At 37.5% G+C, this 26,997-nt stretch overlaps 1 protein-coding gene across 1 annotated transcript; it reads right to left on the bottom strand.

Annotated features, from left to right (window-relative positions):
- Nucleotides 1-1,432: 1,432 nt before the first annotated feature.
- On the bottom strand, nt 1,433-26,740 carry LOC108268885 (carboxypeptidase Q). Its single transcript, XM_017474222.3, has 8 exons — nt 26,601-26,740; nt 25,581-26,019; nt 25,178-25,385; nt 24,861-25,068; nt 10,604-10,715; nt 8,769-8,860; nt 7,525-7,726; nt 1,433-2,980 (listed from the first exon to the last, which is right to left on the bottom strand). Exons 2-8 carry the CDS (start codon nt 26,017-26,019, stop codon nt 2,820-2,822), a joined length of 1,422 nt encoding a protein of 473 aa, XP_017329711.1. The 5' UTR covers nt 26,601-26,740; the 3' UTR covers nt 1,433-2,819.
- Between the last annotated feature and the right edge of the window lie 257 nt (nt 26,741-26,997).

The following is a 26,997-nucleotide window of genomic DNA, read 5'->3' on the forward strand; positions in this document are numbered from 1 at the left end:
GCAAGTTTAAATCTTGGCCTTATGGGATTAATTTTCCACAAACCACACTAATAAATGTGTTTTACAGGACATCAACTATAAATACATCATGTGAAACCACAATGCTATAACTATCATACTATTTATGCAATATACACTTCTCATTGTAATCCAGTGTGATGATAGAAGAAACATACAAAAAGGCACAACTATGTAGTAAGAGAAATGTCTTTTTGATCAGAGAGCAGTTTACTCCATTATTTGGCCTAAAGACAGTCGTCTTCTTAGGCACATTTGAACTATTTTCATTGTCTCTAAATACTAGAAATATTACATTTACATTTGTCGTTTTTTCCAGATGGCCCAGAAGTGTGCATTGGAGAGAAGGTTATGATTTATTGATGGAAATAAATCTTTACACTTTAATATCTAAGTCAATGTACGATTGACCAGATGATGTAATTCTCCTGGAGTTCTCACATACAACAATAGGGGCGTGTGAAAGCAAATGTCTAACTTCAAGGAAGTTATTTAATGGTTGAAAGTATTTTTGCCATCTTCAGTTAACTTTGTTCTTTGATATTCGCTGCACATGTAAACACACTGACATTTACTGCATGAATAGAAATGGCCCGATGGACTACACAGAAGTACAGTATACACCACATGTGGGATGGGACAATAAACTAAACAGACCAGTAAAGATTTACTGATATTCAGAGGCTTTTACACAAAGTTTAACTGACCTTTAGATCCAAATGAAGTCAACAGTCTGAAATATACAAGATCTTGCAGTTTGGTCTTCGCTCTCACTGAAGTCACACTGCTCCTTTTTATCCCATTTCCCAAGCACCACTTAACAGGTGTGTATGATCAGTACTCTTCAAACCCAACAAATCGTTCCTTGTTCTTTGTTAACAGTCTCATCGTAATTACAGTGTTACTGCTGGATTTAAAAACAATATATCGAGTGCTTTTAGGATTAGAAACTGAAAGTACGTTCATGCTTTCTTTCACTTGGATTGGCCGGGAATGTCAACAGCACATAACACTGTTAGGAACAAGTATGATTCAATTTAGGCAAACTGAATGAAACTCAAACATCTGGCATCTACATGTCGCCCTCTGTAGTGTAGGAGAAACAATAAAGAGTGAAAATTTCTAATCTGCAACAATTAGGGATTTTCACTAAGAGAAGGTGGGCTCAAAGATGCATTGTGTATAAGAATTTGGTTTTCAACAAATGTGTTAGCATTTTTCTAATTCAGACTGAAAACTGTGCCATAAAACATAGGTTCAGTGTTAAAATGAACTGCTGCTGCTTCTCTTTCTTATAGTGGTCAAGAGCAAGTTTCTTTTTTGGGGTTGAAATCAACTGCAAGTGTGATATTGCTATTCTACAACAGTTCTATAAACAAAAATAAAGATAGAGTAACTGACATTTCAGACATAATTATAGCCAAAATACATTTATTCTTTTTGCTCCATCAACAAAAATAGTTCCCAAAGAAACCACAGCTGGATTGACTTGTGTGTTGCTATGCCAACACACAGACTGACAGCCCATAGTAAGTGTAGTAACGGTTTCAGTGTAATGAACTATTACTAGAAATGGAATTTTATGTAGCGAACACAAACAAGCGGAGTGATACAAACAGTGAAATGTGAAACAGTGAACACGAGTGAAAACAAGCCATGCCTCTTGCAGAATGCCTGCAACTAACGAGCACAACCCAAAGTCATCAAACTGACACCTTGTGCTACAGACCCAGAGAAACCAGGAAAAGATATGATTAATAAACCCTATCAAAACAGATTGTGCTCAGCATGGTGGCACAGTGAAAAGAATTGCAAATGTGAATGTGTGTGTGTGTGTGTGAGAGAGAGAGAGAGTGAGAGAAAGAAGGGTGCCCTGCGATTGACTAGCTTACCATCTGGGGTGAATGTTTCCACCTTGCATCCAATGTTACTGCGATAGGCTTTGGACCAATCGCGACCCTGATCAGGATAAAGCAGTTACTGGATGTGAATGAGTGAAATACAATAAACACACACCTTCTGAAATCTATCATGTTAACATTGGGGGACTATAAACAAACTAAATTAGGATACTTCTAAATGTAGTTCTGGATGTATAAACACGAGTAATGGCAGTTCAATCTCTTCCCAATTAGCTTGACTTGTTTTGAAAGGTGGTTTCCTGTAACCAAAACTAGTACGAAACAGAAGCAGTAACTTAATCTGAGAAATTGCGTATTTCAATGTATACCAGCCCTGATGACAACCAACATAATTATAGGTCTAAATATGGAACTGTGTTGTAAAATTGTTGTCATTTTTTCCCAGTAGAAAAGTAAAGCGCAGTTCGTAGAATTATTCACCTCCTGTGGTCAACAAACCAAATTTTCTCTATATTTTCATGTAAAATTCAATAAATTGATGCAATTCATGTCTCTAGCAGAAACCGGTAGTGCTTTTCATAGCATATGAGACATAACTGCACTTTACCGCACATAAGCCATAGACAGGCTAGATTTGTGTTATTTTTATTATGCTAAATATTTACAGGAATTAACAAACCCATACTGCTCAAAATTAATTGGTCAAACAAACTGATTAGGTCGAATGGTGTGGCTTATGGGAGGTATAGTGGTACATACTGATTTTAACATGCATCATGTTTTCAACAAATCATTCACAGAGAAGTGCCTGAAGATAAAATCTGTGTTGAGAAAATTAAATGTAAATTCCAAAAGCCTACATGAACTTGTTCCTTTTTGTCAGATTCTTTCGTTTATGGTGGGCAAGAGGGAGTGCTCAATGATAAAGTTGAGAAACTGTTATCTGGGAAGCATTTCGTCAAGGTCTGCCACAACATACGACACCACAGCCCACACAGCTGAACACAGATTCATCTCTGCTGGGTTCTGCACGGTCATCGTGTCACCCTCAGTGTGGTGGAACCAGAAGTACTTGCTGTCTGCTGTATGCAGGCTGGCACCTAGGCAAAAGAAACACAATCCAAAAACAGAATTAAAGTAATCAATTTTAATTTGCAGTGCTGAGAAAACTAAATAAAGTATGGTTTAAAATCATACCAATAGCAAAAAGCACACAACCACAAATATTATGGTTTATATCACTTTATGCCTTTCAGTAGCAGTGAATGTACAGTCCCCTCCAATCGTACTGGAACAGCAAGGCCAATTCTTTTGTTTTCACTGTACACTGAAGACATTTGGGTTTGAGATCAAATGATGAATATGAGAAGGCTGATCAGAATTTCAGTTCTCATTTCCTGATATTTACATCTAGAAGTGTTGGACATGGTGACAGACGACCCAATTTTTAGGTGAGCAAAAGTATTGGGAACAGATAGTCTTAATGTTAATAACACTTAGTATTTGGTTGTACTGTATATCTCTGGCGTGCAATCACTGCATCAAGCCGGTGACCCACTGACATCACCAAAGTGTTGCATTCCTCTTTTGTGATGTTTTTCCAGGATTGTACTGCAGATTCTGTCACTTGTTGTTTGTTTTGGAGGGTTTCTCTCTTCAGCCTCATCTTCAGGAGGTGAAATGTATGCTCAATTGGGTTTAGGACTGGTGATTGACTTGGCCAGTCTAAAACCTTCCATTTTTTCCCCCTGATGAAGTCCATTGTTGTATTGGCAATGCTCTTTGGGTCATTGCCTTTCTCCCAAATAGACTGGATGAACCAAATGTTTCTGTAGACTTCTGAATGCATTCTGCTGCTACCATCATGAGTTATATCATCAAAAAAGATCAGTGAGCCTGTTCCAGAAGTAGCCATGCAAGCCCAAGCCATGACACTACCTCCACTGTGACTGACCAATGAGCTCATATTTTTTGGATCATGAGCAGATCCTTTCTTTCTCCACATTTTGGCCTTTGCATCACTTTGGTAGAAGTTAATATTGGTTCCAAACTTTTGAGTCTCATCTCTGTATTTCTGTATCAGATTTCCAATCTGACAGTTGATTGTGATACCTTCACCCCTGCCCTGTGGAGGTCGTTGTGGATGTCACTGACTGTTGTTTTTAGGTTTTTCTTCACAGCTCTCACAACGTTTCTGTCATCAACTATTGTTGTTTGGCTGACGTGTTCCATGTCTAGTTGTTAGTACACCAGTGGTATCTTTCTTTTTTAGGACATTCCAATTTTTTCTTTTTCACAGGGGAAACCTAGAGCTCAAACCAAGAGAAGATATTCATGAATTGTTTAAACAATCAGGGCACACCTGGGCAACATTTGGCAGGCACATGATCCAGTATATCTGATCACATAAAAACTGGTGGGTTCAAACAAAAGGTGCTATGTTCCAAGTTGTTTAACACATCTAGATGTAAATATCAAGAAATGAAATCTCTAATTCTGACCTATTGTTTCATATTGATCTTTTGATCTCAAACCCAAATGCTTTCAGAGTATAGCAAAAAGAACAAACTGACCTTGCTGTTCCAGTACTTTCAGAGGGGACTGTATCTGCTTGTTTCAGTGTTCTTACTCAGAACCGCTTGAGTCACTGAGCTGCATGTCATGTGCCTGAAGCTCTCACTTAAAGGATTTGATGACTGAAATGTCAACAACCATCAAAAGGTTTCTGATATGTGCTGCCTTAGTCATATGCTTGTTTTAGAACCAAACCTTACACATAACATGGTCTCTCAATCTCACACACACACTCACACTGACACACACACACTCACACGCACACTCGCATGCACACTCGCACACACACTCGCACACACACTCACACATACACTCACACACTCACACACTCACTCACACATGTCCTGATAAAAGTTGTTTGAGGTACATTTTCCATTCTTCACTCAATTGTTTCCATTTCAAGAATGGATGGGAAAATGGAAGAACCACCATCAAAAGCACATGTGTTTGTAGTTAAAGAGTTCTCCAGTTTCTGTACTGTTTCCAGATGGGAATCTCTTCATCCAGAACTCTCAGCTATCCCTCAGCTATTCTTGAGGAAATGCAGCAAACAGTCAATGGCTTTAAAAACACCACTTAGCATAGAATGTTGAGCCACTGATTAAGATAATCTTTAAATAGTACAGCAGTGGAATAAATTGTTGTGCTTATTAGGAAGGGAGATTATGGACATCAAATCTTCAGGCACTTGTAGAATATATCTAACTTAATCAATCTTTATTCACTAAAGCAAAGCAGGAGAAGCTGTTGCCTGTTGAAGGAAGAAAAAAACTCGAGTATGCTTGAAATACTGCAAAATATATTCATAGAGAATGAGCAAAAATCCATCTCAACTCTATAGAGCTGTGCATGTTTGGACAGCTGGATGTTGGCATGACTCATTTGTTTAAACATTTTAGTTTGAAACCACTGCAGAGTTGTCTCTATACATTTCTTCATTGACCTTGTATGCGTCACATTTTCCAAAGACATTGACTGATGTCATGGCTATCTATCTGCTACCAGTAGAATGACATTTTGTACAGCAAAGAAAAGGTTGTGCCTTTTGTAACAGTTCATTAACTACTAGCCTTCAGAATACTTGTACTGTACTTCACAGACAGGACTTCAGTGCCATGACTACAGTCAAACAGAACAAAAGCAAATCCAACAAGCCAAACACAAGTTAATTTGCAGTCATGGCAACACGAATGATAAGAACAGGGAAAAAAGGAGACAATTTCCATCAGCAGGGGGAAAGCTACAGAGAAAAACACCACAGCAAAATACAAAGGATGCAAATATTTATTGAACACTATCAGAAATATTATTTAAAGATTAAACACACTCAGGATGTATAACAAAAAAGCAGCAGAATCCAAATCATATGAAAAGGGTTGAAACTTATGTGCTATTTAATGTTTCCAGGAACAATACAGATTCAAATGCTTAAACATAAACATTTAAAATTTTATGTTTTAGAGTGCCTGAGAGGCACAACAGAAAAATCTTTAGGAGATTGCAAGTCAAAATTCTGACAATGTCACAGCCATACGTGCCCGAGACCAGGGTGCTTTCAGGTGGGGGGCTTCATACTTTTACGCCAGTCAATCACAGTGTCAATATCCAATCACGAATATCTATGAGCTCATGTATGCAGAAGAGGATAGTTTTCCTCTGAGTGAGTTATGTTGCCCTGTGACACAGCATGAGCAGCAGAAAAGATGGCGCTCACTGGCTTCACATTTTGGGAAGCATGTGCTGGCCTTCACCTTTCCCCTTCCCAGCAGGTAGCTGCTGTGTGATATGGGATTGCTGACTAGTGGGAGGAAATAGGCAAGTGACCAAACTGGGATGAAAATAGGGGAAAATCCTATTTTTATACTGTTTGTGTTGAAGGTTATTACTCTAGCATAGCACTTTCCTGGTGATATGAGGAAAATATTTTACTGGCACCACACCACATTAAGAAAGTAGAACCCAGTGGCTAAACCAAATATGTAACCATAATAAATAACCCCAGGGTTAGTTCTAATCTAACTTGAAACGCACATTTTATTAGATGGCTGCCTCAAATCCCAAAACTTCCAACTTCATTAATGACAGAAATGAGAGCACTGGTATAGCTCTGAAAAGTGCTTCCACTGTGTCTGTGGGTATAAATGTACTTGGACCTCTAATAAAGGCTCTTCAATATGTTGGACTAAGAGCATCCATGTGAATCTGAAAAGAGCTCAGATTCTCCCCAAGTATTTAAAGCATTTTATGAAGGTAATTTTATGGTTCCTTGCCTAAACTCAATTAATTTTAGTTCTCTGGTCAATAAATTAGAACAAAGTCCGTGAGATGATGACTGACTGAAGCACAATAGTTTCTTTACACAGATAAGATAATAAAATGTCTAGCATATGTAGACCATAAACATGCAAGATTATCAGAGACATGGAAAAGATCATTACTTGTACTTTTACTCAGTATGCAGTAGAAATTCATGCAGAAGAACGTATGCAGAAATTAATGTTTCTCTTGAATCAGTGTTAATTTATGTTAAAAAAATAAAATAAAATTATGGTTTAGAGCAGTGGTCACTAACTCTGTTCCTGGAGATTTAACTTCCTGAAGACTCAAACCATAATCGTGCCCACCTGACCATCTAATCATTGCCTTTAGAAGTTCTTGATCAACTAAAACAGGTGTGTTAGATTATGGTTGGAGATGAAGCCTGCAGGAAGGTAGATCTCAAGGAAAAGGGTTGGTGACCACTGGTTTAGGGGATTGGATTTTGAATTAAGGAACATAATTAATTAAGAACTCAGTAGCCAACTGCTGATGTGTGACTAGCAAAAATGAAAATAGTATATACTGTATATAAAAAATGAACAGGCAGTGTCATACACCAGAGAAGCAATAAATTATAATAGAGCAAAGTCAAACTGTGGTAGAATGATCTTGCAATGGCATAAGCTGAGAGACTTTGAATATACTTAAAATGAATTTAAGTAAGGTCATGTTAAAATTCGGAATAGACCAAGACCCTGCACAATTACATTGCATAATTACTGATCATGTGAATAACTGTTCACAAACTGACCTGGTACTCCAGCCTGCATCCACATGTTTATATCAGTTCCTTCTCCATGTTTCTCCAGGGATGTTACATTGATGGGTGCCAGCAGTTTCATTACATCCTTCATGATGGCTCTAGCTTTGTCACTGCCAGTGAACTGTAGTCCAACAGGGGCAAAAGTGCCCATATCAGACTCCATCACCAGGTTAAAGTTTGAAATGTTTGCCTGCAGAGGGATGAAATTTAGATTGTAAACTGTGAGGGGAAGGTCAGATTTTTGGTAAAATACCAAAGCCTTTATTAGGTCCTTGAATTGATCACATCTACTAGTCTTTAAAAAAACAACCCAATGGACAGTGTGCTAGTATGAGCTATAATCCAGAAAGTAAGTTACTCTTTAAGACCACAGGACAGCAACAGAGAGGCCACATGCTGTCTTCATGAATATATTCACATTTTTCAAACAAGCCAAGAGAATTCTTTCAAGTTACTGTTGTGCAATAGGCAGCTCAAGGTCTCACACTTTAGCACGTGCTGCACATTCAGTTATTGACCTTCAAAATGTACTTCTGACTGAGGGTCTGTTTGCAAGAAATTGGAAAAAGTTATGCAAACTAATGTTTGATTAACTGTCCAGGCTGACACACAAAAAAAAATTATACAAACAGCTTCAAATCTAAAACATCTATAGGGAAAGATCAAATGAAGGTGAATGTACTTGTGAAGTGCTACTTCAAGTGAAAACATGTACATGTAGTAAAGGATTTAAAAAAAGGTGGGTGTGAAGGATGACCAAACAGAAGATGGATCAATAGAGACAATTCCACAACTATCCGTAGCTGGGAGTCAGGAGAGCAAAATTGTCCATGCTCTCTGTGTGGGAGAAATGCCAATAGTCTCTCTTCCCTGTCAATCTTGCCACACTTGCCAATTGTGGGCATCTATGAGCTACTGTATGCAGAAAAGGGCAGATAGCACTTTCATCAGTGTGTTACACTGACATGTGATGCAGCATGAGCAGTTGATTTTCAAAAGATGAGGTTGGCTTCACATGTCTTGGAGAAATCATGTTTTTGCCTTCATCCTCCCCAGTTTGGAAGTTGTCATGTGATAGGGGAGAGTTAGTTAGTGAGTGGGAATTTATCAAGAACAAACTGAAGCTCTTTTTCCATAAAAACAAGAACAAAACAAGAATAGGTCATAGATCAATGGTGAGTATAATTATGACGCACATCATATAAGTAATACTAAAAGTGAAATGTGAATACTTTGTGCTGTTGGTAGTATTGCATGGCTCCCACTCCTCCTGCTTCCTCAGCAGACCACAGCACAGCCCTCAGTGTCCTCTTAGGACGCAGCCCTATAGATAAAGAAATATATAGTATGAAGCAACTACAGATAATTTCACTTTTCATTCAACTAAATGTTGAATAGGTCAAAGTTATTCAAATTGGTCAGTGAAGTCTAAAATGAATAGTAAAATGTGCAGTAACTGTGTTGTATATTATCTCATACTATCTATTCATTATGCACAGAAATGATGAGACATAATCATGTACAAAAATACCTCTAGCAGAAAACCCACAAAATGATAGTCAATGTTTGTATAATATGACAATGCCCATTTTTTACTGGAAGGACAAGCTTTCTGGATCATTTTGCTCAAAGTCCAAGAATGTCTCTATGGCAGAAAAACAGGCTAGAACATGCAACCTTCAGCAGCTGGAGCATTCAGATCAAATCTATCAACCCTATATCTCTGGTCTCACTCAAAATAGGCAGAATTTCAGTCTAGTACAATGGCATGGCCTTATAGTTTAAAAGTAAGATGTAATGTTTAATGGTTACTTATAGTGAAAGTGGTGTTCAAGTGCCTCTAGTTTAAGCATGCTATATGTAGTAAGCTTTAGTCTATAGTGTAGTTTTCTAGTGGCACTTGTGGATTCAAATACTAGTCCAAATAACTCTAAAAAACTTTCACAAAGAGTGCTGCCAACTGTACATGCATGCACATACATAGCTGCTAAGACATTTTGCCAAAGTCTTCATCTTAGATGAACATTACACGATGCATTCGAAACTTGAGAAAATTCTGTTGGAAAATTTTAAACTGCAGACTTTGTTTGTGACATAGAAGATAATGAAAACATGTTTAAGACTATATACACCGAACTGTCCTGATATTAAATTAAATCTCCATTGAGAAAGAAAATGTACAAAACAGAAGATAAAGGGTGTAGTTTTAACTTTGTAGATGTCTTTCTCTGAACCAATTATGTAACATTTTTGTAAATAGCTTTGGATAAGGAGGCTTTCATATGCATCAACTTTTAACACTAATGAATAAGATTTCTTTCATTATCTAGAACATATATTGCTTTGGAGCATGTATTGCTTCAGAAATATGGTTATACTATAGTTATACATTTTAGTCTATTAAATCTCTTCTTTTGACATATTTAGTGTATTTAGTTTATGCTTCATTATCATTCCTCTTTAAGCATTATCAGCAGTGAATGCAACGATATTTGATTCTTTCTTGTGAGGCTGCTGCTGCACTTAAAAATAAAAATAGCCACATAGCAAATATAAATCCCTCTGCAGACTACATAGGACTCATTTCCTCTACTATTTCATGACAGTAACAATATGCTATTGTATTTCTTTAAGCACTGTAAAAGAACATTGACTGACATGCAAGCTGTCATGAAGTGTAAATTTACAAGTTCACTAGAAGTATGCATAATTTTTGTCTGGAAAAAGAATTCTTTCAGAAGGAAAGACTATTCCACAAAATAAAAAAATATATATTTCCACAAAACCAGCTCGATAATTCAAAAATAGTTCATTTAAATATTTTTTTTACTAACTGCTGTAATTAAATTTTTTTTTTTTATAGTAACCATTATTGTAAGCTATTACCTTTCATTAAGAGTGAAGCCAAGATTTGCAATCACAAATAAAATACACACTCACTTGAGAAAGAGCACATCTACACAACCACGTTCCTGTACATACGATAGTCCAAATTACACACAATTTCTCATTCTCCAACTTCAATCTTGAGTCCCCGCACAGCAATGCTTTGCTAGCAGACTCTTACCCAGGTCTTTGATGAGAGACAAGGCTTCCCAAGAAATAGCCACTCCACCTCCATCATCCATAGCCCCCTGTCCTACATCCCAACTGTCCAGATGACCACTCAGCAAAACAACCTGAAGAGAAAATAAAAAATAAATTACTAATATGATTTTTGATGGGAATTACTTTGTTGTAAATGATTAATTATTGAAAAGAGTTTAGCTGCTCCATCCACAATCACCTAGGTACTGTTTAAATCCAGATAGTATGAAAATGCTGTTTATGATTATTTTTTTATCTAACACGATTATTTTTTTTACTCTTACAAACAATTACTTGTTTTTCCTTAAGCAAATATTTATGTTATCATTGGTAGTAAAGGTTATGGCAGCTTTGTACTGCTAGTGAAAGATCCTCTCACTCTACAAGTAAAATAACCTATGAAAAGCTCTGTACTCTCTACTGAAGGATGCTCATGATTTACATAAAAATCATATCACCATGCAGACAGACAGTAATGCATGCAAGTACATTCTTTAAAACTCTCTTTCTGAGGGCACAGGAATCATTCAAACAAAGCTCTAAAAGCTCCACTAAGGGAGTGAGGATTTTCAAGGCTTTACAGGTCACCTCAAGACTCTAAAGACTAAAAATGAGATGATGTTAAAACCAAGAGTCTTTCTCTCTGCTGTCAACACTGGACAAACAAAATGTCAACTTCTGGTCTTATTTTTAGTATTTTTTTTTTTTTTTTTTTTTACTTTGGTTGTAGTTACTAAACTTTCTATATTCACAATTGTCCTTTGGAATGATTATTTCAGTCTAAAGTAGAACTAAGAAACTCCTGTGACAGATGGTTGGATGTCTACAGAAGTGGACATGAACACAATAAAGCAAAGATCAGACTTGTTTAACAAAAACTGTAATCACACACGTACAATTTCCAAAATGTATGAATATAAAAGTACAGCAGTGAAAAACTGTCTGGAGGCTTGCCATAAAGGTTCTGACGGTACAGTGCTCTAAGTAAGGAATAAAACATGAAGAGGCATGCTGTTATAAGAGAATAATCAACAACAAGGTACTGTGATGTTACCACCCCAAAGTTCTTTCTTTTCCTACAACACATCCCAAAGTGTTGGGATCCCAAATTCTCAAATTGTTTTAAATTTGCCAACATGAACAATTTTTATTCATTAAGGAATGGCATAATACCTTTTTATTCCTTTAGTTACATTTAGTGACGTGGAACGGACATGAGACAAGTTCCTGTTATCACTTAGTTCCTGTTATAAGAGCTATAAACAGTCACCCTCTCTTTTACTCTCTCTTGAAGTTAAGACAAGAGAAAATGCAGAGGCATGTAAGTGAGAAACTGAAAAATAGAAATTCCTTAGAAAACAGAAGGCTTAAAAAAAAACAGCTGTACCCCTTACTGTTACAAAGTGCTGACACTGAAGATTCCTTCCAAAAATGCTAAATAAACATCCCCTTACAAAAAACTCACCATATCAACAATTACACACTTTTTTAAAATCCATTTATTATTTGGTTCAGACAATGTGGCATGTCTGCACATTACAACTACACATTACATCAAGTGCATTAATATAAACCAGTGTTTATATTAACAGTGACAGAAAATTAATCAACACTTTCTGACCAATCAGATTTCAGAATTCAACAATGTACAACAATGTGCTGTTATCTAATTTGAAATATAATTCACATCCTCGCTTTAAACAAGAGTTGAGAGAATTGCAATGATTCAACTATGAGGAAATAAAAGCATTAATCACTGACTTTTACACAACCCGATGCATCACTTTCTTGCTATGTGTCTCAAAGTTCAGTTTTCTAATTTATGAGTCTCTAATCCCAACTTTGCCCTTGGTGTTTGTCCCAAGTATACCTAGGGAAAACAATTTTTCTGACATATTCATCTTATTATGAGTTGCTGGGGCAATCACAAAAAAGATTCCTTGATTTCAAGTCCTATGGGGCATCCAAGTTTCATGATTTTTTTTTATAATCAGAGATGCAAGACAATCACTGGAAGGAAAAATCTTATTAAAGCTAAACTTCCCTTTGGGTTTTCTAGCCAGGAAACAGAAAGTGTATAAATCAGACACTGCTGGGACTGTTGCACAAACACTACTAAGGCAGATTAATGAAGCATGCAGTGAGGTGAACTGCCTGAGAAATTATTTGATTATATATTATATTAGAACTTTTCTGCAACTGTGGTTGGACTAGTTAAGGTATTCTGGCAGAACTCTTAATACCATGCCTGAAAGAAAAACGCTATTTTAAAAAACGTAAACTTGATTAAACTCTAACAAAATCGGAACGTGGAAGGTCAACAACTCACTCATGTTGCTCCCAACCTTTTTATCAGGTGGGAAAACACTTCAAAGTAAACACAAAATATTTTTTCCATTTTTAAAGCCAAACATTGACACATGTAGACCAGAATTCGTCCCAGACTTATATTTGCCGAACATGGCGTACATCCCTGACTTGCCAGATAGACCACCCTGCTTCCATGTGCTTTCTAAATGTGGAACTGGACCATGAAGTTAAACATACTTTGATGTATGAAAGAAAACAAACAAATTTAACTGCAATTCTGGTGTTGTTAGAAAGAGAAATTCATAAACCATATCAATTAATTACACTCAGTTTATGAATGTTAAGGGTGAGTAAAGACTTCAGAGCAAAAAAAAGGACTCAGACAGAATGGTGCATCACATTGTTGCAGTAAACAATATAAACATGACAACATGGTGAAGACATCTTCCTCTATAACCTGTCTGAAATGGCGGCAAGTGAACACTCTGAACAAGCAAGAGAAATGTGGAAATTTGTTTCCATTTCTTCACCTTCGTCTGTAAGTTAGTTAGCTATTTGCAAGCCAGAAAGCAAATGTTCACAAAAGTTACCAGTGATTTTCTAGACATTCTGTCTAAGCAGAAATAACTGTTAATATAAGACTTACAGTAATGGTCTCATTATAAAACAAATAATTTACTCCCTGTTTGTTTCCAAAACAAAGGCTGTTGTGTGAACTGATCACAGCTGTCACAAATGTGAACAAAAACGGCAATCCTATGAGTTAATTTATTACTGACTACAATGCTATTCATGTCCCCACATCACTGCGTTACACTTACTGTCTGAAGTTAAAATAGTATAACACCTCCCATTGCAGCATTTAATTTTTCTGAAACACATGGTTGTTATAAAGACACTTATTTACTCACTGTATATAAATCGAAATACACTTTTCATACCAGATGCAGATTTGCTTACATGCACAAAACACAGATGGATGAGTAACACAACATAAAATTAGTTGGATGAGACAATTGTTTATTATGAAACGCATTGGTGAATGGCTCAATGAATTCACTCAATTAAACTTTAAGCTTTATTAAGCTAAACGTTTCATCTTATCACACCCATCAAGTTATCCACACTACACAGACAACAACATCCACAAATTTGTCCAAACTGGTTTACATTTCACACATAACCGCGGTGTGGGAGGGATTTCTGGTCTGTCAGAAAGCAAATAAACATAAAAAGACCAAAAAAGCTTTTGGTGGACATATATAAACATACAGCAGACAGTCCATTTCCTCACATATTGACATAGTACATGTTTACAGGAATCTGCAACTATGGAAAAAGCCATCAAAAATATGCCTGTGGACAGACACATATAAAACACCACATCTCTCTGTAGTGTGCAAGCTTTCTAAATCTAAATAAAGATATAAATCCAACTATCTCACTTAAAGCTATGCCTAAAGCCAGACTGGTTTTAAATGATCTCTTTTCAAACTACAAAATGCATGAACAGATTGTACAGCTCAAACCAGCATACAGAGCCTCACTGCATTAACCAAAAAACAAAAAAAAATCACAGATCATCCCAAGGCTGTCACATGGCAATGAAAATGCAATTTGAGATAGTCAGTGAGGAAATATTGAGCTTGACGTTATTGTTTGTTCTTAAGACAAGTGTACTTGTCTTACCCAACAGTGTCACATTAACTAAGGCAAAGTACAGTCATGAGAATTAACATCATCACTGCTGAAACTGGCTGTCAGATCATGCATTTGTTAATCTGAAATGATATAGATACAGACTCATGAGGCAAAGAAACTAGCATTTAATAACTGTGTACCTTCAGTATGGTATAAAATCCAACGTCACACTCTAAAAGGTAATTATTATGTCCCACCATACTGTGGAAACTAATGAAGTGTGGAGACGCATTTAAAACATGAATTCTTTCATGAATTCCCAGCATTACACAACCCAAGCTGGTTAAAAACATTACACTATGATGTTAGAGTAAACCATGCAACCTCATTTTGTGGGGACAATACTGACATACGAGTCCAGAAATAGAAGAAGCTGGAATATTCTGGAAAACATGTATATGTCCATAAAAACCAAATGATTCAAGACAAAACAATGATTCATCTGTGCTTGAATCCAGATGACCTAGACACTACTGAGCACAAACTAACCAGGGTCTGACTGCTGCTGTCACTGGGCATGTACTACTTGTACTGGGAAAGGTCAATGCATGTGTCTGGGTACAACATTCTTTTATTTTTCAGCTTAACAAGCAGCTATATTGGGACACTCACAGACCACTGCCCTCTGTGTAAGCAGACTCACAGAACATTCACATTTCTTCTCTAGAGGTTATTCTTTCCAATTAAAAATTAACACTTAAGCCAATTATTTGTAGTGTACGTGTCTTAGTAAAGAGATTCTTGTGTGCATATAAATCTATTCTTGTGAGGGTATGTTACCTGTTCAGCTGCAACAGATAGCAACTCTTTATATCTACAGTATACACAGGCAATACCTGAATATAGCTTTCCCCTCATTCATAACTTTCCATTATTCAAATCTTTTAAGCTGTCTTTTACTTACAAACCTTGCTGCCTTAAATCTCTTATTAAATCAGACAAGCACAACAAAACCACACATATTGTACACCACTTCCAGACATATTATACACAACTGTATCACAGTTTAGAGGCAGAGATGAAGTGTATATAAAGAGTTTAATAACAATGAAAACAAACACAAAAAAGCTATGAACATGTGGCAAAACACTAAGGCAAAGAAAAAACATGAAACAAAGACCACGAACCCTATGACCGAAACAACGGCAGAAAAAGACAAATGCAAGACAACCAGCGTAGTGCAAACTGTGGCTATAAATACCCGTAAATGCTAGTTAACAAGAATGACGTTCAGGTGCAGGTGGTCATGTGACATGATGGTGTGTTGCAGTGGTTGCTGGGAACTGTAGTCCAGATTTCCCTCCGGGATATCTATGACATACTGTCAGTACTTCAAACCTAAAAAGACTGAAATGATGGATACCAGCAGGCTTGAGAAATCCTGATGTTCTTGAAGCTACCTATCTTCCCTGGTGGTCATGAAGATGGCCATTGGTGTCACAATGCTTTATTATTGCTCTATGCATTATTTACAGGACATAGGTCTGCCTGAAGAAATAAATGGACATGCCAAAGCTCACAAGACATTGTGGCAGTGCAAGCTTGCAGCCCAATCCTCCAAACTCACTGATAACAAACTTTCATTATAGACAAACAGCCCTAAAACTGTTTGTGCAAGGAATACAAAGTGCCTTAACCATATATTTTTGATCTCATTAATAATTAATTAAATTTAATAATTACCAGGCCTGAGCATCATCTAATTTAAAATCTGATCTAAAATTTGATGTGTCATCTGATTTTAAGCTTTACTTCTCCAGGACCTGTAATTAATAAACATACAAATTCAGGTTAACATCAGTTAATGTTTACATCAAAAATCAGAATGGGGAAAAATGTGATTGAAGTGACTTTGACCATGGCACAGTTGTTTGTGCCAGATAGGCTGGTTTTCAGAAACTGTTGATCTGTTGTTATTTTCATGCACAGGTATCTAGAGTTTACAAAGAATAGTGCTGGTCGAAAAACAAAACAAAAAACATCTAGTTGATGAGAAAGGTCAGGTGAGAATGGCCAGATTGGTTTGAGCCAACATAAGGCTTCGGTAACTCAAATACCAACTCTTTACAACCAAGGTGAGCAGAGAAGCATCTTAGAAGATACAACATCCTGAACTTTGAGGTGGATGGGCTACATCAGCAGAAGACCACCAACATCAAGTTCCACTCTTCTCAGCCAAGAACATGAATCTGTGGATACAGTACACAGATGTCTTAACTCCTGAAAGAATGTAATTCGTGCTTCCATGCTGTAGGGGAAGGCCATCTGTGGGATGTTAATGAGAGCTATTTAGACAGGTTCAATGAGAATGATACTAAAGAATGCAAATGTATCGTAAATTGTACCAAAATTAACATTTTAAACATTCCTCAACAATTGAAATTCTCTATTCTTTGGCCATAACAGAAACTGCATTAAAAAACATCTGGATCCAGTATTGCTGGCAAAACTCCTGTGCTGAGACGCCACCCTCCATCCTAAGACTCCAGATTCCTGATGATTTAGGCTCTGTGTGTGTGTGTGTGTGTGTGTGTGTGTGTGTGTGTGTGTGTGTGTGTGTGTGTGTGTGTGTGTGTGTGTGTGTGTGTGCACTGAACTTTCCAGACCATGTCTATGTTTAATCAACTAGCTGTGTCCTCTCCAGCAGGGCTTCAGCTCCATCACTGTGGGGGAGGAACTGTCTGTGGATCTGTAATTACTGCAGACTGGGCCAGAATGTCTGTCACACATATCCAACTACAACCCAACGGGCACCACACGGGGTAATATAGGATAGCACAGCACCACAAAGCACAGGGGTCATTCCATGTCAAATCACCGGAAGCGTAGAGTTTTTCTTACCCAAATGATGTCAAAACTCAAGAGCCACCTTACAAGACTTCAAAGACTTCTGAAATGTTTCGACAAAAAAAACCCCACTCTGACAGACAGAAAGATAAAGCTACAGTGCCTTCCACTAATATTGGCACCCTTGGTAAATATGAGCAAAGAAGGCTGTGAAAAATTGTCTTTATTGTTTAACCTTTTGATATTTTGTTTAAAAAAAATACTCTGCTCTCATGGATACCAAACAATTGCAAACACAAGACAGGTTTATCCAAAAAAAATATTTGTTACATTTAGGTGTGCAACGATTATTGGCACCCTTTTAGTCAATACTTTGTGGTACCTTACTTTGCCAAGATAACAGCTCTGAGTCTTCTCCTATAATGCTGGTTAAGGTTGGAGAATACATGGCAAGGGATCTGAGACCGCTCCTCCATACAGAATCTCTCCAGATCCTTCATATTTCGAGGTCCATGCTGGTGGACTCTCCTCTTCAGTTCACCCCACAGGTTTTCTATGGGTTTTAAGTCAGGGGAATGGGAGGCCAATGCAGGACCTTGATTTTGTGGTCAGTAAACCATTTCTGTGTTGATTTTGATGTATATTTTGGATCATTGTCCTGCTGGAAGATAAAAACACGGCCCATTTGAAGCTTTCTGGCAGAGGCAGTCAGGTTTTCATTTAATATCTGTTGATATTTGATAGAGTCCATGAGGCCATGTATCCTAACAAAATGTCCAGGTCCTCTGGCAGAAAAGCAGCTCCAAAACATTAAAGAGCCACCATCATACTTAACCGTGGGCATGAGGTACTTTTCCATATGGCTACCTCTCTGTGTGCGTCAAAACCACCTCTGGTGTTTATTGCTAAAAAGCTCTATTTTGGTTTCATCTGACCGTAGAACCCGATCCCATTTGAAGTTCCAGTAGTGTCTGGCAAACTGAAGATGCTTGAGTTTGATTTTGGATGAGAGTAGAGGCTTTTTTCTTGAAACCCTTCCATACAACATGTGGTGATTAAAAGGGTGCCACCTATAGATTGCAGACCTATATTTAACAAAAAATTTTGTTTTTATAAACCTGTGTTTGCAATTGTTTGGTATCCATGAGAACAGAGTATTATTTATTTATTTATTTTTAACAAAAGATCAAAAGTTTACACAATAAAGACCATTTTTCACAGCCTTCTTTGCTCATATTTACCAATGGTGCCAATATTAGTGCAAATATTAGTGCACAATCAAAATTTTTCATGTTCAATTTTTGTCTATAACTTCTCAATGACTGATTTAAATCAGTGCTTTCTATTTGAGAAATATGGCATCAGAAATTAGATTAAGCTCCTGAGTGGCATCAGGAAAGCATTTGACCTATCATTCAGAGATCACATGTTTGATTCTCAACAATGCCACAACCATCAATGACTGGGAGTCCAAGAGAGAAAAACTGCCTCTGCTCTCTAGGTGGGAGGGGTGGGATACACACTCTTCCCTGTCAATCATAGCGACACTAGCCAATCGTGGCCGTCTGTGAGCTCATGCATGTGGAAGGGGCACATAGCACTTTCCTCTAAGAGTGTTGCACCACCCTGTTACGCAGCACGAGTAGCAGCTTGAAAAGATGCGGTTGGCTGGCTTTAAGTGCCTGATGTCTAGGGGTAAGCATGTGTTAACTTCCATCTACCCCAGTTGATACAGTTCGTGTGACTGGGGAGACCCGACTGGTGGGTGGGAATTGGTCATGACTAAAATTAGAAAATAGAGGAAAATCCAACAAAAAAAGAGAAGTAGAATAAACCAATAAAAAAACAAAACAGTAATGTGAATATACTGCAGTTCATTAAACACATAATATCTAAAAAATTATGTCACAACTAACCTTTCAACACCACTAGAACTCCTATTACTGTGGCCACAATTGTCAAGTGTATAATAGAGTTACACTATGAATAGGTAGTCAATGTACATGTAACCTAGAAATAATTGAAATAATCTGCTCAAACATCACTTTTATCCTCATAAAGTAAATTCAAAGCATTAGTGATTTAACATGGACTGAGCTACAACACATGACCATGGGGATTTTGACCCAGAGAGTAAAAAGCATCCGTAAGAAATGTGAATCATTGCTTTTCCCTTAATCTGTGTGATGCAGCATTATACCACCATTAATGGAAAATACATTACAGCTTATGACAGTTACAGAATAGCAACCATTACCCAATAGGCATTCCAAATGTCCTCCCAATAATTAGTGCTATAGAGGTTCTGCGTTCAGCAGAAGAGGAAAGAAATTAAAACCAGAAAAAAGCATCTAGATCTTGCCATTGTACATTAATTCGGATAAAATACTTAATAAAAATAACCCTTCCAAATTAATAACAATAATAAAAAATTAGATGGGAAGGATCATGAAAGAAAAGCTTCTTCAATCATCAGGGCAAACTGACAGCAGGTCTGTGACAGAGAGCTAAAGTTTTCCATGCAATAAAAACACTGCAAACAGTCACTGTGGTTATAAAAAGAACAGCAAACACCACACTGGGGCTCCACAAACAGGCACCTTTCTTATTTACATCCAGGAATGAAAGGAAGATGATGCCATGCTGCACACACACACACACACGCACACACAGGTACACGCACATATTATTCTTAGCGAGTTTGCATCTTTGTGCACTCATTTAACAGTTCACATGTTACACAAAACACATTTAGGTTTCAGTAATGTATGGATTTTTTTCTTTTGCAATAGCTCAAACGGGAACCAGAGGTCTGATGATGTTAAGGCCTCTAAAAGCTACCTTACAATGCCTGATTCAAGACTTTTTTTTAAATTATAGTGCCGTGATATGGTTTGGGCCTATCTACAATATTCAATGGGTTACTTCTAGTTGTTATCTGATTGGCTATTCACACTTGACACCATGTGCAGAGTGGAAAAGCAAAACCTTAAACACTGTGATATAATATGACTATAGAACAAGAAATAGTCACTGGATTGGAAAACATACAGCAACACATCTTTAAAATTTATGTCAAAGTTTTGTTGAAGCAGTCACTTGCAATCAAACTAGATAGATCTTGCTGATGCATTATAACTATGTTATGGAATAAGTGGTCACACAGATGGCCAGTTCCTGTGAAAGTAGACAATTCCTGGCCAATTTTGATGACAAAGAGTACCAAAGTAACCAGTGACAGCTAGAAGACTGGCTTTGTGAGACCATCTGTGGCTCTGTACAATTTGTCAGCCCCCTTCTGCCTAGTCCATCAGTGAAAAGGGACCAGAGGACCATCAAGCACAAGAAAGATATTAGTGTCACTCGCACTGAATTGCATTGTATTATCTGCTGGGCTGGGAAAAGTGTATATAAGGTGCAGCAGTAATTTTAGGAATCAAGGTCACTTGACTAAAAATAATAATAAAGTGACTTTAAATAATAAAGTTGGTCTTAGGTGGTGTGATTTCTCCCTGATGTCCTTATTTCCTATATTACTAATTTCCTCTACCAGAATGTGTCCATACACATACATCAGGTATGGGTATACAGCAGGGATATGCACTTATAAAGAGGTTGTGCTTCACCTGCACTAGACTGCATACACCAAGCTGTCTCATTTCTGGTTTGTTGTCTAATGTGGAATACAGTATTTACAGACACCCACTGCATACGGGATAACAATGTTTTTGGGTTTGCCCTGTTCAGTTCTTCCTTGTCTGGTCAGTTTGATGTTCCTGTTGGACCATATTGCTGATTTGACAAAATCCCAGTTTGGATGACCACAACTCTTTCAGGCATTTCCCAGATATTTGCACTCCTTGCCCTTGGTTTCAGATGTTCAGCAGATTTTCAGCCACATTTTTGTGAAACAGGAAGTCAAATAGCAAAGGTCAAGTGTATTCTGGTAAGCTGCAATATCAAAAAATTGGCATTTGGTCATCATGACTAAAACACAAACTGCGTCACCAAAACATGACCTGGATGACTGAAAACCTTAATAATCATGTTGAGAACAAGGAGACTGAACTTTAAGCAACTCCAAATACAGGGAAAGAAAGGTGTGAGGCCTGTAGGGTGACCACAATACACAACCTCCTACTGGAGTGTCTCTCCAATAATACTTGGAGAACACTGATGTGTTCTTGTATGACATGGAAGAACTATCAAAATAACAAGATGGCAAGTCCGTACATGCCACTCGTGGAGTACAGTCATTGCCCAGGATGACATCTCTGAGATGATTCATTGTCCTTGTGGGTTTTCTAAGAATATCCTTTTAGAGGAAAAAAATATAGCAGTTTTATGTGCTCTATGATTATGCACATGCTTGTACATTACATTCATAAAATGACCTCTAACATTTAGTCTCATGACGCTGAGGCAAGTGCAGGAAACAAGCACTAACCACATTACTGCTGATGCATTACAGTTTAAGCTAAATTATGACAAAAACTGTCAGTCAGTACTTCTGAACTATAAAGTAAAAAGGCTTGGTGGTCAAAAGCAAAACAAAATAAGAAAAAAGTGGATGACAAGTTAAACACACCTTAACACATTCAGATGGAAGAAAGGAAGATCATTCAGTCACTTTTGATGATAAAAGAAAACCGAAAAGAGTTGAATGTGAAAAATCAGGACTAGCCTGTCATCATTGGTTATCATGCAACATTGAAGAAGATTTTGTTCCAGCATTTGTACTAATAGTATTAATTTTAACCTTCAGACAGTGTGTTACAGAAGCAGCAACTGAAATGGACATTCAGTATAACTTTCATAATCCGTGGTTGTGTATTTGTGTACACATGAGTGTGTATGTGCTTTCGTGTATAAGGGCACGGAGCACAATGGTTCAGAAAAGCCCATACTAAGGTCTATAATATATCAGTTATGCATGAACACCTCTTTCCACCTTAACATAATGTAACAGCATATCTCACTATTTGCATAAAACACCATTGGAGAGAACAGAGATTTAACAGTTTAGACAATTAGATAAATATGACTAAATATTAGATAAATATTACAAAATATTATTTTAAAAATAGCTACTTTTTATACAGACATTGAATTAAAAGATAATTAAACATTATAGTCAGGTAATTCTCTACATCACAAGAAACACAAAAGCTCTCCTGGAACTTCCAGAACGTTCAAGAGTTTCAGTATTGTGTGTAAGAAAATAGCGCTTTAATGGTTTTGGATTTAACACAATTTAACAGGACTGTTCAACACGTTGCATTATGACCTTGAAACAACCATCACGCTAGAACCTTTATTAACAAGTTACTCACTGGAAGCTAAACAACAGTGGGAGACAGACTCATGGGGAGTTTTGTCATGTTCACTGTCAAAAATGTCTATGCATGGTGGGCAATCTGGAGCTATACTACACTGGTTGCAAGCAGAAGACATCCTGTTGTGCTCATCTAGGCTCAGAGATTTCTCTCTATAACATTAATCACCATTTCAAGTGAAACCCAAAACTGGGGTTAGAATTGTTTCATATTTCCAAATAGGTAGATCACAATCCACAAATAAATGCAGTGAGATTTACAAAAATTAAAAAAAATTACAAATGCATTGAATGAGATCCACAAATATATGTTAGAAATGCGAGAAATGCGAATTGAATGAGATCCACAAATATATGTTAGTAGTTTCACAAAAATAAATTAAATTGACGAATAAATAAAATGAGATCTGCAAATATTTTTTTACAAATATTCATCCATTGGACCTCATTGGACAATTGGACCTCATTTGTGGATCTGTGCATTTGTTTGATTTTGCTGCACACATTTGTGGATTTTGAAACATTTCTAGCATCAAGAATGCACACAAATCCACAAATAATTGGACTCCGCCCAGCATCTACTCAAGCCAATTGGATAACCACCACAGTGCACTGACCAATTGCAGCACGGTCTTGCTCCAACCAATCATGTTTTGTTTTACAGTCCGGACGGGAAAAGAGTCATATTGCACTGAACTCGACATATATCATCTAACAGCATCATTGTAACAACATCCATGCATCTTCTAAAGCTTACTCCTTCTTCAGGGTCACGGGGGAACCTGGAGCCTATCCTGCAGCACAAGGTGGGGTACAAGGTGGGGGACAGGGTGCCAGTCCATCGCACATACATCACATACACTCACCATTCATACACTTTCGACTGGGGGAGGAAACCATGCATCTGAGGAAACCCCCACAGCACAGGGAGAACATGCAAAGACATGGCCCCAGCGGGAATCGAACCCCGGAGGTGTGAGGCGAACGTGCTAACCACTAAGCCAGTAAGGATTCAGTAAGGATTCGTTAGACTGATTCAAACTGGTAACTCCTAAGATTCCTGAGTCTTTTAGCACGGTTCATTTAGAGAATGTAATGATTAACCAGTGAACTGGATGACACTGGTCGTGCTGTGTTTTGGCAGGCTGACCGTGAGGACAATATTTTCTTGCCAATGTCATCTTTTCCCGATACACAGTCTTTTAATCTTACCACACTCAATTTATTGTAAAATCACAACTCGGGTTTCGCTGTGGATTCAGTAGTGATGCAGGAAACACTGGAGAAAACATATATAAAACATATATTATTTAAAATAAAGAATTTATGACCCATAATGTTGCTTGTTTTCTTTTAGATGTTGTTACAGTGATGCTGTTCGATGGTTAGAACCACACTCCTGTCGTCATTCCTCCTGATCAACCACATTGGAAAGCCTTCATAATATGAGAGTGCGGTGGAATATGACTCTGTTCCCGTACTGATTATAAAACAAAACGTGACTGGTTGGAGCAAGACAATGATACGACTGGTCAGTGCAATGTGGCGATTATCCGACTGGCTTCAGTAGACGGTGGGCAGAGTCCAAATATTTGTGGATTTGTGTGCACTCTTGACCCTAGAAATGTTTCAAAATCCACAAATGCGTGCAGCAAAATCCACAAATGCACAGGACACGATCCATAAATGACTGCAAGGCAGAGTTGTGTTTGTAATATAAAAACATAGTTTTATTTGCAACTATTATTTTATTTATTATATTTACTTAGTCAATTTTATTTATTTTTGTGAAACTACTAACATATATTTATGGATCTCATTCAATGCATTTGTAAATTTTTTTAATTTTTGTAAATCTCACTACATTTATTTGTGGATCATAATCTATTTATTTGGAATTCTGAAACAATTCTAACCCCAGACAGAACTGACTTCAGATGAGCAATCAAAGGGCAACTTCTGCCAGCACTCTCTAATTGGCCCCCTAGGATGTTGTTGAGTAATGCAAAAGTGTACATCATACACACGGGAGAATGGTCACTAACTGGACAGTTATGGAACACAGCAGTATCCAAGGATGGGTTTGTAGCCTTTAAGAACTTACTTGCTCTGGGTGCTCACTTCCTGTTATCTCAGCCACTGTGTTGAAGGAGTCCACATCTTCGAAAGTCTGCGCCCCCATAGTTAAGTGCACCACAATTTTTGTGCCTTGGCGCGCCATCCGTGCCATCATCTGGGCATCTTCCACCGTGATACAGGCTGTGGGGATCTGAGGCACACCAGACTGGTACCACTGCCACCCAGTGTGTGGGCTGTAACATGTACATACAATGAGTTTAATATTATTTTTTTGTTAATCTGTTAGAGATAAAGTGATTGTTATTCATGGAAAGACACTTATGATATCTAAATGGAACAGACCTGTTGATGGAAAATGGAGTGATGGAGCGAATGAGTGAAGCCACTGCTCCCACTTTAGCTGCCTCTGAAGCTCCTGAAGCACGGTATGCCACCGTCTCCCCATAGCTAACAAAAGGCTGATTATACACCACAATCTTCCCCTTAGCCTCACTTGCCCGACTTTTCAACTCATCAAAGGACTCCACCACCAACACTTCAGCTTCAATACCTGCCAGAAAGAGAGCATGAGAAAGAACCATATATATAAGGGATGCATGCCACATTAATCATAAGAAGTCTTTGTTTAGGCAAGAAAAACTAATATTTGAAAGATTGTGAAGCGGCATGTTTACTTCATTGAAACAGCAATGCTTATGGGTGCAATTATGCAACTAATTGCTTGAACAAGTCACAAGCTACAAACCTCCTTTGGGAGTTCCAACACTGCTCCCCAACCCAAGGATCGACAAAATGTGATTTCGTGGAAGAACCATCACTGCACTTTCCTGTCCCCTCACCCAGTGAGGGATCTTCACAGGTTCTAGATGTACATTCTCCAGTCCATCCAGCCTCAATGCATTGTACATGTACTTGATAGCCAGGTCCAGATTCCTAGACCCGCTTACTCTGTTTCCGACTGTATCCGTGAAAGATGCAAGCCGTTCATATGAGCGGTTCTGAGCCTTGCCATACACTGCCAGGTCTATGATTTTCTGGGCAATGCCAGAATAACCGGATAATTCCTTGGATACTTCTTCAAGTGATTTACTCCTGTAGCCATGTGGCTTACAATGACACTGTAATAAACTACCAATCAGAATGAGAAAGGTCAAAAGGCCACTGTTGTATCCCCTATCTTTCATCTGAAGGCAGGAACGGAAACAATATGTTACTTGGCATCCAAATATCAAACAGAATTTTAAATGAAGATTAAATCAGGTATTAAACTAAAATCAGTCTGATACTGGTGCATGGGTTAACATCTGTATGAGAGTGTCTTAATATAAAAAGCTTGTAAATACATACGATAGAAGGAAGCGGTCATATAAAATATTCTGAAACTTTTGTACGTCCTTAAAACAACAAAGCTTTTAAAAAATAAAATAAAATAAATAATTTAAAAAAGCTACTGAACCTATGAAGTGTTTATTTTATTTTATTTTATTTTATTTACGTGTCATATAAAATAGCTCAGTTCTACTTCATCCAGAGGCGCGTTTACATACAGTACAACCAGCCATTAGTATAGAAAGCTATAGATTAAAGTCTATAGTAAACAGCAGTGCCGGAAAGTCTGCTTACTCCGGAAAGTCAACTAGCCAGACATTACTAGTACATTTCTTTAATAATAATTTTTTTTTTTTTTTTTTTTTTTTAAAGGGGGAAAGCGTGTTTCTTTCTGTTCCCTTTTCTGAAATTGTGCGCAACGTTCAATTTTACGAACCTTTTTTTATATCAGACAGGAAGATCATATGACCAACTTCATGCAGTAGTCGCACTTCCGCTTTCTTTCCTAGCGCCGAGCGCGCGCGCTGTTACGGCAAGCCGTTGGGACATGTGTGTTTCTCACTCACTCAGTTTCAGTAACCGCTATAGGTGAAAGTATTCATTTTTCTTTTCTTTCTTTTTAAACAACCAAATACGACTGATTCAGCTCGTTAGCTAATAATTACGCCCTTCGTTAGCTGGATAAATGTTGGGGAAATCCTGAAACCGTACAAATATGCGGATCTCACAGTCTATTCAATTCAATTCAATTTTATTTGTATAGCGCTTTTTACAATAGACATAGTCTCAAAGCAGCTTTACAGAAATATCAACACGGTATACAGATATTAAAG

Source organism: Ictalurus punctatus, chromosome 1, assembly GCF_001660625.3.
Source record: "Ictalurus punctatus breed USDA103 chromosome 1, Coco_2.0, whole genome shotgun sequence".
NCBI classification, from domain to species: Eukaryota; Metazoa; Chordata; class Actinopteri; order Siluriformes; family Ictaluridae; genus Ictalurus; species Ictalurus punctatus.